This window comes from Malurus melanocephalus, unplaced genomic scaffold (assembly GCF_030028575.1).
Source record: "Malurus melanocephalus ecotype Western Australia unplaced genomic scaffold, MMel_1.1 scaffold_56, whole genome shotgun sequence".
NCBI classification, from domain to species: Eukaryota; Metazoa; Chordata; class Aves; order Passeriformes; family Maluridae; genus Malurus; species Malurus melanocephalus.
In genome coordinates this window covers 1399784-1411824 of record NW_026623288.1, presented here as the reverse complement: position 1 = coordinate 1411824, position 12041 = coordinate 1399784, and the positions used below count along the sequence as shown (strand labels likewise).

Genomic DNA, 12041 nt, shown 5'->3' with positions numbered 1-12041 from the left:
ATGCTCACGTTCAGACCTTACATAGCTATTCCTACAYATATCCTTGCTCCTAATACCTTTTGCTAGATTCTTGTTTTCTGTTGAGGTGTCTCTTAGGCTTATTTTCTAAACAGACTTACTACTCTTGCATATAATACCCCCTCATGTTACTCTTCAGAACTGCAATTCTGTGCCTTTCATCATCCAATATGTTTTAAATATATTTATTCCATTTTTTAAAATAATAACCAATCATAAATGCATTAGATACTTTTAAACTGAGTGTATCTTCTATCACACTGTATATGATATACCTGGAATGTGATCTGGGTCTGTCTGGAATGTGATCTCTATCAAATTTAAAAGGTAAGTAAGAGAATCAAAGAATTTGCCTCCTGTATKACTTGTGTTAGTGCAGAGTTTAGGGCTGTAATGGGTCCCTTTGTACTGGGTGTAGTACATAGGGCCTACGAAGAGCAGCATTCTGCACAATATACAGCTTGCAGGGGCTGGCTGTGAATAATAACAGAAACAAAACTATTCGCTGTGAATAATAACAGAAACAAAACTATTCGCTCTCTCAGACATAGTTACATATATATGTTGAAATACTTGACATTCTGATCAGAGCTATTCTGTGAGGGGAAAAAGGCCTGTTACACCAAGGCCTTGAAAGCTCTATGTTACAGTTCAACGTCGAGAACTCAATATGAAGCAGAGAATACCAGCGCTAGCACTGCAATAAGCACAGGGGCACCAAGGCCTCACCTTTTATTTCAAATTCYCCATTTTCTCAAGTCTTAGCGTATTCGTGAAACAATTTACACTTCAGTGGAGGACGAAGCACGTACRAGACTAGGAACGCAGGTGAAATAAAGACTTGRTAGGTAAGAAGAATGTCTGGAAAGRATAGAAACATGTGCTGCCTAAATGGAGTATTTTAACACTTAGATCTCAATTAGCAACTGAAGGRAACACCGAGCAGCTTGCGGAAACTTAATGGAGACAACCGATGTAATAAAATAGGCACATGCGTTAGGGGTGTAACTCGGAAGACGAYATCCATACAATTGTTTGTTCTAAGTGTTTATATCGGAGAGACCATTTAGATGTGTCACAGTAAGTTTTACATAAATCCTTTTCTAACCTGTTGCTTTTTAAAACGATTTACCGTTCTCGCCATTTTCGCAAGCAGACATCTCGCACCACCCCACTCACCCGAAGCTGGCGGCGCTCARCGCACACGCGCAGTGCACCGGTACCCGCGACTGCAATGCACATGCGCGCCGAGCGCCCCGCGGTTCTAACGCACACGCGCGATATGCGCCACACCCCGCCCTCCGCCTATGGCGCACACGCCGCGGTTCCGAAGCGCACACGCCGCGGTTCCAGCGCACACACGCGGTGCGACACAGCGCACAGACCGAGCACACCAAACGCCCCAAGGCCTGAGGGCGCACGCGCGCGCGCCCCGCCCCTCCCCGCCCCGCCCCGCGGTTGTAACGCACACGCGCGGCCGTGGCACCGCCCCGCGGCCCCCGCGCGCAGGCGCAGTCCGCCCCGCCGCCTCYCCGCACGGCGCGGCCGCGTCCCGCGGTTTCTCGCGGCCCGTCCGTCCCCTCTGACCCGGCGCCGCCGCTGCTCCATCCGGGCCCTCGGCGCCACACGGGAAAGATGGCGGCGCTGCTCCCGGCCGAGTGGATAAAGAACTGGGAGAAAGGCGGCAAGAGCGAGTTGTGAGTGCGGGGCCTCGCCGCGGGGGGGAATGGGGCGCTGCGGCCTGTGGGAGGGAGGCGGGGGGCGCCCAGGCCTCGCCCGCCTGGGGAGGCTGGGGGCGGCCGGGAGGACGTCGGTCGGGGCTGCGTCCTTGTTGCTGGGTTTACGGTCGAAACCGTGATCGGGCGGAGGGCCCGGGACGCCCTCCCGTCCGGTTCGGCCGGGTGCTCCCGCCCTCCCCCGACACTGGGTCTCCGTAGCTGGGCCCAGCTTTCCCGGCGCCCCGAGCGCCTCCTTGCAGCTTCTGGGCCATATTTGTCGGGGGTCGGGCTTATCTTCAGCCGCCCCTCGGGGTAATACGGTCCCTGAAGCGTTCCTGTGTCGCTGGTTCCACGGTGCTGACCTTTCTGGCAGAGGCCTTGACCCGCGTTCCCACCTTTCTGCCGGTTCCGAGGGGAGTGGTGCTGCGTTCTTTGACCCAGGCAAATATGCTTGTTCYAWGCTACAAACTAATCTTTGTGCACCRAGGGGTCCGGTTGCAGCCTCTCAAATCAATCCAAGTGGGCCAGGAGCTTTCCATTCTGGGCTTTCTCTTGTCTGTTTTAAGCCATTTTAATGTGGCAAGTTCATTAAATGTCATGTTTCAGGAGCACAGCTCTTCAGGGACTAATTTACCAGTTTGTCTATTTCATGTTACTCTGTTCGTATGGACAGGGGTGTTCTCTGTACTAGCTGAATGTTTTTTTATGTGCTTTTACTTTAATTCTTCCATGTGCTTCTGTTTTTTGTTGTAAATAAAAAACTTTGCAGTTAAACATGGGTGTTAAAGGATCTCTTAGAGAAACACTTCTTGATAGTCTCTCGTTATTTTCTTTTGTTCATCTTTTCTAAAGGGTTACACATATTTGGTAATGATTTTACTTGTGAATGAAGGAAAGGCAGTGGGTTGAAGATTAGAGAACATAGAGACTCCCTGCACAAAACGCTGTTCTCTTCAGAGCCTCCATTTTGTAGTGAAGGGGGCCCCCTTCACAGCCATGTAATTTTTGGTTTGAATTATGCTACGACCATTATCATGTTAGTTTGCAAGTTGAACATATTGAAAGGTTGTGTGGAGTCTGCAAGAGGACAGACATTTCATAGCCGATTGTACAATGGCAACGGCACTGTTCACTCTGGATACTCAGCACTCTGAGCTTGCAAGAGGCGAGTTACCTCAGCTTTTGACCGTGATTAAACCTTTTCGGATTCTCGTGTCCCCTCAGAGCAGTACTTCGTAAACACGATGGGAAGAAAGTGCTCATCTGCTATGGGACCAATAAAACAAAATGATTAGCTAAAATCCTGTGTTTGTGGTACTTGGACTTCATTTGGAAAACTGCGTAAATGCTGTTCCAGGCACAGTTTAAAGAGTAGTTTGCAGAAGAGGCCATATGTTTTAAAAGAAATATAATTGTGTCTGGWTAACAGTTGTCAGGTTTTGCAGTGATAGCTTTTTAAATCCGAGAAATATGCATGAACTTACTTTCTAGAATCTAAAGTATATACCTGTCAACAATATTTAGAAAACTTTTAAGGATGCTGACTTTAYTGGGAGAGTCTTTGGTGCATAACTTTGTGCTTCTTTTTCCAAAACTTTCTATTTCCTGATTTACTAGAGGAAAACAGCTAGGATACTATCATTTCAGAATGAAACACGTGAAATATTTTCAAACATTAAAGTAAAAAGGGAATAAATGCAATGATGCTTTTTATTTTTATTGAATTATTTATCAAATACCAGTATACCCAAGAGTAAAAATTAGGTCTAGGCCTAAATTCACKCTTGGGCTTTGTGGTCCAGAGTTAAGACAATGCATTACAATGATGCAGGAAAAGCAAGAAGGGGGAGGTTACTGCAAAAGGACAAAACCGACATTACTAGCAAACAGAAGATTTGCAAAAATTTAGAAGGTTTTTGTAGACTTTTAAGGGGAGAAAAACCCCTCATAATTAGTAGGAAAGATTAGTTCTTATGGAAGAAAATATTTACTTGCTGAAGCATGAAATGGCTTCCATGATCTGACTAGATCAGTTGAGATAGTATTTTGGCAGTTAGAATTTCCSTAAATGAAAACACATTTTTATGTTTTGGGGGAATAGGAAACTATATTGAGAGAAGTAAATGGTTTGTTTAAATTTGGCATTTCAATTTCTATTTGTATTATTAATGGATGCCTAAGATAATTGCTTCGTGGTGTTTGGGTTTTTTTTAATTTTTTTTTTTTTTTGAGTGGTGTGCTYTTTTTGATGATGTGATCAACTTGTCATGATTTAACAGTAGTACCCAGAAATCATAAAGTAAGGATCTTTTGTATCTTAGAGTGTCATGCTGTTAATTAGTRATGCGACAGTGACCATTTGTTTCCAAGACATTTATAACATACAAAGTAACTGGTACCTTACCTTGTTTTGTGAGAGATTAAACACATCAAGGGGCGTTTAATGTGGATGGAGTGCTTTAATAAAGTATTTGCCTGGCAGTTTATGCAATATGTTAAGCCTCAAGATAAACTGAAGAAGCTTAACATTCTGGGAACGTGAAATTTTGAGACTTGATCTTTAAGGCACTTCCAGCTTGTTTTGTTACTTTAACTCAACACTGTAACATTGCTCATGGAAGTGATGGGCTGAGAATCAGGGAAGGAGAGTTSAGTTGTAGTTGTGCCATCCTGACTGCAAAATGCAATTGATTGTACATTATCTCAACTAAAGAACTACCTACATCAGTTAAATTATGCAGATACTTAAATATTAGCAGGCACATGCACTTTGTGATAATTACTGCTTTAATCCATGTGTGGGAGTGAAATGGAGGTTATAGGACATGGTATATGAGTTGGGAGGCCTCAGTTCCGCTGCTGCCTCTGCCATGCAAACTTGTTCACACTGCTTCCAAATTTTTGTTTTAAGCAAATCTATCCCATCATATCCAAAATACATTTATTTTTAAACTGTGGTCTTCAAATGTGATTCTGTGTATTTAAAAAAAAAAAATTTGCTTTCTAGGTTATTCTATTTTTCACTTGTGTTCTACACTTATTACACAGTTTTGCTTTCAGATGAAGAGATGTCACTTTTAGTAGAGCAGGGGACTTCTCCATMCTAAGCTTACAGCAATGAGCTGTGATGTCAGAGTAATAAGTGTCAGAAATGAACACTTTACAGACTGTACCAACATTGATATTTCTACTCTTGTGAAGGTGCAACTGTTTTGAGTTTCATTTCATGCACTGAGCTAAGACTAGATGAGCTAATCTCTCAGCTTGTTCTTACTGGAAAGGAGGGCTTCTGCCTTGTCTTCAGCCAGCAGGRTGCTTCTGTGGCCTCCTGGTAAGTGCCTCAACTTGCAGAGGTGGCCTAAAACTTGGGTTTCAACCAGTTTTTTGCCAGGTTTGTCAGTTCAGCTGATGTAACTGATGGGAGAGCTGGAACTGTGCTGCTGAGAAGGGAGGAAGTGTTGGTCAATGTGTCCCATTTCTGCAGCAAAAAGCCATTAAACCAGTACAGCTGTACTGCCTGGCAGCACCTGCAAAAAAGGTGTTCTTCCTTTGAGAGAGAGTGCCTAGAGAAAATAACAGAAGCTTAAAAAGAATTTTTTTTAATCTTGTTTTGTTTTTTGTTTTTTTTTCCAATTTAATAATTCAGGGGGTTGTAATTGCAAATATTAAGCATATTGTTTGCAGATTGATCTTAGAGTTTCTTGTTATATTGATCAAAAAGATCCATGTCTTTAAGTCATGTGAAGTTGTTAATACTATATTGATACTTCTGGAAAGAGAATGGAAAGAGGTTGAAATTCTGATTTTTGTATTAAGATGTGCTTAAAAGAACTCATCAGTCCAAGCAGACATGATTGTTGCTCTTGTAACCTGATTGATGATACTACCTATGGTGTAGGCCTCCAAGTGTACATCTCAGATAAATTTTTTTCGAATCAGATATTTTACTTTACTGTTRTTTGTGTACAGCACTTAGAAATGAGTGCTTATAGGGCACCTTCTTTATGAAGGAGTAATTAAAATTTAAGAAAATTGATTTATATTGAATTGAAACACTCTTTGGGGGCAGCTGGGGAAAAAGTCTATCCTTTAAAAAATGTGTACTTACCATTCATGAAAGATAAAATACCTATTCCCCTATTTTGCTATTTCTGTTCTGGTTATTTTCAAATACATTACATTCTCTTTAATAGTGTTTAGAATGTCTTAGCCATACCTTTGCTTTTTGCTGAGCTATGTTTCTGCTGATTATGTTATGTGTGAAGCTTCCCATTTTCTAGTTGTCTTTAAAGGGTGTGTATACCTTACATTTGCTAATTATAATCCTTTGATTGCTGGAACTGCTGTTTAGTCCTGCTAGAGAAGTGATAATCTATATAGAATGGAAATAGAATGAGTAATTGATTGCTACAGAACTGTATTTTACAKTTTTTTACAGGAGAGATTTTGAAACTACCGTAGTCATAGTAATTCAATGAGAAGCATTTCCTCAATGGGTAATGATAGTAGGTTATTGCTAGTACTTCCATGTTTCCACATTGCCTCATGTTCTTATTTTTCCCAAGGAGGTGTCACGTTAGGAAGAATATTTATAGGTGTATGAGATCTGTTGGGAGTCTTGTGTTTCTTTGCTGTGTAAATTCTCTRAATTAGGGCTTACTGTGGAAAAATGAAAATGTCATCCATTGAAACTGCCCAAATCTAAAGCTGTTTTAGCGAGAGCAACAACAAAAAAAGAACCCCAAAACATATGTGTATRTATGCTAATATCTAATATTTTTTTTTAAATTTTTATTTTAGTGTGCAGCTGTGTCGTGCTCTCAGTGAAAACAAAAACCATGATGTGGGTTTCAGAGGTAAGTTGTGTAGCTTGTTGGTTTTACTTGAATAAAAAACAAGCCTGGAAACAGTTGATTATGGTACCTCTGCATGTATGTGCTTGGAACATTCATGTATGGTGACCATTAGTGTGTGCTAAAGGTGAATACTGCAGATACAAACATCCACAACAAGGAATTCCTTCAGACATCCAGAGGTTTCTTTGTAATGGGTGGTGGCAGCATCGTCCAGTATTTGGTCTGTGCTGTAGTAAATGGAATTCCAGTTTGCAAAATCRACATGCAAACTATATATATATWTTTAAAGTTAAATATATGAACCCTTATGTGTGCAAGTGTGAAATTGTCCTGTATATTTAAAAAAAATAAATTGTTTTAATTCACTCACAGAAGTTTGCAGTCACCACATTGTTGAGTACTTGGTTTAAGGCATTATGTTCTGTATAACTTGTTATTGAATGTTGTTTGAGCAAACTGTGGTAAAAGCTCAAGGTGAAAGCATGGGGTTTTGTTATTTTTCATATAGTAAAAATCATAAGAACATTTTTSTCTGTTATTTGAGAACCTTACAGGTTTATCAGAGCTGGTTTTACAACCATGTTTAACATTGCAAGGTTTTCCTCAAATGGAATRCGCCTGTTTASTGCTTCAGCTYAATACAAGYTTTTGTAAGGTGGCATTCTTGACTKGGAGACTTYCCTTAAAAACRAAATAAAAAATAATCCCTATTGAGCATTTTTTTCTCCAATTTAATTTTACTTTCTTTTAGATAAGTGTTTTTTGAGAGCATGTCTATGAGAGACATGATAAGGAAAGTACTGGACTGTTTCCTATGTATGTGTAGTGTGATATGTATGTGAATTACAAGGTAAAGGTGTCTTTATTAAGCCAACTGTCAAGACTCAAGTTACTCTCTGCAGTACAGTGGCTTTTCTTCCCATTTTCCCATGTTATTCCATGAACTCTCTAGAGAAAGTGGATCATCTCTTAGTCTCTGCTTGTRYGAAATCTTAGATATTGATGAACAATTTTAATCTATCAGCGATAACAAAGTAATCCCCTTTATTGGTAAGGGAAGCATATCCACTTTACTCGTCCATTGTCTGAAGTCTACAGCATTATTGTAAACATTACTTTAGCAGTTACGCAAAGGAKTAGCTAACATGTTCCTTATYATCTCTTGTCTTCCAACAGATATCCAGCAGGCGTTGTATGAGCTTGCTTAYCACGTTGTCAGAGGAAACTTAAAGCATGATCAAGCTTCTAATGTTCTTGGTGATGTCATAGTAAGTGTATGTTTGTACTAATTGCATACTTAATAAAATCCTTCTTATAAAAGACCAAATGGAATCTAAGCAGAATATTGAAGAGATTTTTTTTCCATGTCTGAAATTCATTCTTGTCAAGTTCTTTTTCTTCATTTGTGTGCGCTTGATATAAATGTAGACTGGCAGGGTTTCATTTTTTTCCCTCTGCTTTTTGTGGTGAGGAATAGATATGTTCATTTAATCATAAATTAAAAATTAAGTAATTTTTAAAGGGCATGTGAAGATTGAAGTTTTAATAAATGCTAAAAATAAATGTCACTTGTTCATCCAGCACATCTGTGATGCCACCTACTGGTTTATATAACATGTGTGACAATGTGCCTGCCATTTTACTGTTGGATGTCCAAGTTCTGAGATGGCCTTTGAAATATTGCATTAGACTTATTCTTTGTTTGATAAAGGTTTTTCTTAAAATACTTTGAATAAGTAGAGAAAATAGGGAAAACTAATTTCCTCTGTAAATCCAAGCTTGCCAAATGCAGCTGTTTCTTGAAGAAGCAAACTAGAAAAAATACATTAMAATATTTTAGAAATTATTTCTTATTTTTGTTAAGTTGTTGCTTTGACATGCATGGAACATTGAGAAAAAATGTGTTGCAATAATGTAGTGCTACCTTTTTAGGTTTTTTTGAACTTGAGCATTGGGGTTGAGGGAAGGCAAGGCTGTTGTGCACCTTGCTGTTGGGGTGGCATGTGACAACGCTGCATCTTTGGTTGCTGTAGGAAACTGTAATGTGTTTGGTACCTGAGAAAGAGCAGGTCAATGTACAGGCTGCTGCTCCTCACACAGGGTGTTCCCTTGGGCTGAAGAGGTGGAGGGACTAACCAGGGGGTTTTGTCCCTGATCTTGAGGTAGACCTAAATTACATTTCAAGGTTATGGTATTTCATTATATGTCAATGATTAGTACAGCGCTTAAATTAGATATTAGTCAATAATTAAGCACCTTTGTTATTGATATGAATTATTAATATGAATAATATGCATTATTAATTAATCTGAACTTTATGATGAAGTGTTGTTTCATATAATGGAATAATTTTCTAAGTGTGCCTATTGGAATTTTTGTATTCATTAAGTCGGMTCTTGTTTCTTAGGAATTTCGAGAAGATATGCCTTCTATTCTAGCTGATGTATTCTGCATATTAGGTAAGTTGGGTTCCCTTCCGGTCAGTATTGCAACAAATTCRGAGAAATATATGTTTTGTATATCTACTTGTTGACTTCTTCAGGAAATGTYATTGAATCTGTTAAGCATGAGTCTTTTTACAAAGCATGTGTTGATCCTTCCTCATTGTATCTGTACTTCTGTTGTTAATGTCTTTTCATTCTGCTTTGTTCTGTTATAGTTTCTCACAGTTTGCCTATTAAAGGCAGTGGAAATTGTTCTGCCAAGAATAGTTAAAGGAGCTAGCTTATAAGAATGTTGGATGTTAGCTAATGGAATCAGTGACTTAGTGATGTTATCATTCTTAAATATTTTAAATAAAAGTTGACTTACTGGTAGGTAGATCCCTTCTCCTCAGAATGTGTTCTGTAAATATTTTTGTCTGTACAGTCACTATTAGTGAAATGGAGCTTATGCTAATTGTCCAGAAATCTAAAGGCAAATGGCATCGAGTCACCATCTGCCAGCTGAGCAGGCTTTSAAGATGTATACATCTTATTCTGGTGATAACTTCTGGATTTTTGTGTTGTAATGTTGCTCCAAAGCTGTTGCTCTAGTGCTTTCCAGCTTTAACTGCCTGCAGTTTCTGTCTTTCTTCATGTCTGTGTTTTTCAAAAAATTTCAGAAAATTCTTTTGATGGTCTGCTCATCACAGATCCTGTGTGTTCTGTGTACTAGAGGAGTGAGGCATCTTCTGTGCTGTGGSTGCCTGTGAAGCGAGCCACCTCATTAAATTTGCATGTGCAGCCTTGATTTTATACATCTGAATGATAAATTTGACTTTGTTTTATTTGTACTGTTTCATTCTGTGTACTTAGATCATTGTTTTGTAATAACTAGTTTTCATAATGCAGTATTATTCTGATGTCCTGTCTTTTTTTAATCTTCATTAGAAGATTTAGTTGCTCCTTAAACTGCTTGAATAACTGACGCTAGCTTATCTATCAGCTTTTTATTATTTATTTTTCTTTATTTTTCTTTTTTTCCTTTAAATTAGTGTGTAGCCAAATGTCATGCTTCCACTAGTAGCACAGAATAGTTTTGCTGAGGAGCTAGATTTCAAACTTGGGGGACAAAGAACATGAATTTTAATTTGTCTACTCATCCTCGTTCCCTGGACTAATTTTCTACTGCAGCTTGTTCTTTGGCTGAGAGTCTTGGCTGCTAAGGTCCAGGTTGATCTGGCTGGTCTGTTGCCTCCAYTTCTACCCTGCTACATCACTGATTTTCAGTCTTTTTAGGGCCTTCTTTCTCATATTTTTGTTGYTGATGTTCTCTCTATGGTCTGATTTTAAAGTGTGTACGTTTGCTGGGTTTTTTGTTTGTTTATTGTAATATCTGCCATGCTTTCTTTTATGGAGTTTTCTACTCCTTTTGCAGCTCCTCACTTTCTGTAATCATGTGCTTTGTCAAAACTACTTTAGAAGGTTTGCTTCCCTTGCCATTGTTCCCATAGGAGCGAGTTGTTCTCAGTAGTTGACAATACAGAAGAAATTAATGGTAATACAGAGCCATAGCTGGTAAAGACTGCAGACAGACAGTAAATGGTAGTTCTCTGAAGCCACAGGGAAAGAGATTAGAGCATTACCTTAAGGCCAGGATCACGCAATTCTCTTCAGCGGTTCGTATTTCTGTTTTTGTGCTTATTATTGATTTTTAATGCTTGCCATAAGCGTTATTGCAGCAAACAGAAGGGCAAGAAAAGTTATTACAGCATTCCTCTGGTTTCTGTTTTACTTTTCATGAGACTTGCGGATGTGTGAGAATTATGTGGACCCCATGGGGGATGCGTGGGTGGGAAGTGGCAATAAGCTACCRTGTTACCAACAAGCTGCTTTGCCTTGTGTTATCATTTATTGGAATAGTCACTAAAAGAAGAAACTCTCAAAATTTCACAAGTAATGATTTCTTTTTTCCCCCCATCTTCTTTTGTAGATATTGAAACAAGTTGTTTAGAAGAAAAAAATAAGAGGGATCATTTTACACAACTGGTATTGGCCTGTTTGGTAAGTTACACCTAGGAAGTCTTTTGGCAAAATTGCATGTCAAAATCTGTCAAGAAAAATGAAGCTTACATTTTTTTTTTCTCTCCAGAAAAGACTGAGTGTTTTCACAAATTATTTAAAAATTCATCTTCAAATTGTTGTGATAGAAGAATATAGTACTGCTCTCCCTTGAGTTTTTTAAAGAGTTTTGAGAGAACTTAAATTTTTCCACCTGCAACAGGAATTTTGCTTCTGAAGTGTGCTTTGAGTTGCACTTCTTTGTGCAACCTCCTCTGTCTTTAGGAGTAGCATTCCTAATACATTGAGGAAGCTTGATTTGTAGGAAACTTCAGCATAAGAAAATAAGACTTTTGTCACATAATATGAGAATAGGCTTTGTAAATATGCAGTTCTTGGTGGTAATGTCTCAGGATGCTATGCAATGTAAACTTGGTAACCACCAATTAGACTCTAGGGCTTGTTTTTTCAAGTGCTCTTGTATATAAAACCTACCCCTGTAAAATTCCAGTTTCAGTTAATAGTGTCTCAGTTTTGTCTATTTCTGTGTTTGAAGCAAAATGCAAATTTTTCTGTTRTAGTCAGAATGCACATGTAGCATAAAGTAATAATTGTGCGGTTTCTAGTTCTTTGTAATTGACAAATTTGGTGTGTGTGTTTTTGGTGTTTTTTAGTATCTTGTATCTGACACTGTCCTAAAGGAGCGTTTAGATCCAGAGACGCTGGAGTCATTGGGACTCATCAAACAGTCTCAACAGTTCAATCAAAAATCTGTTAAAATAAAGACAAAACTATTGTAAGTTTTGGGGCAAGGGTTGTTTGGGGAGTGGGTGGGTAGGGGCAATGGCAATTAGTCTGGTAACAGGGTTTTCTACTAATGTGCAGTGTTTCTTTGAAGATACTCAGTTTTCTTTGAAGATACTCAGTTTTCTTTGAAGATACTCAGTTTTCTTTAAGAAATATGTTTT

The 12041-nt window shown here is 39.0% G+C and overlaps 1 protein-coding gene across 5 annotated transcripts in view; it reads left to right on the top strand.

The window, feature by feature from the left end:
* Positions 1-1521: 1521 nt before the first annotated feature.
* The window catches only part of THOC2 (THO complex subunit 2), a 46410-nt gene continuing 35890 nt past the window's right edge, over positions 1522-12041 (top strand). For all 5 annotated transcript variants that reach the window (XR_008965311.1, XM_057365658.1, XM_057365656.1 and 2 more), the window contains exons 1-6: positions 1522-1715; positions 6537-6592; positions 7769-7860; positions 9000-9051; positions 11006-11076; positions 11748-11869. Coding sequence is in view for 4 of the 5 variants with exons in the window: in XM_057365658.1 (XP_057221641.1) it covers positions 1654-1715; positions 6537-6592; positions 7769-7860; positions 9000-9051; positions 11006-11076; positions 11748-11869 (455 nt within the window). In the remaining variant the exon portion in view is untranslated. The remainder of the gene's footprint in view (positions 1716-6536; positions 6593-7768; positions 7861-8999; positions 9052-11005; positions 11077-11747; positions 11870-12041) is intronic.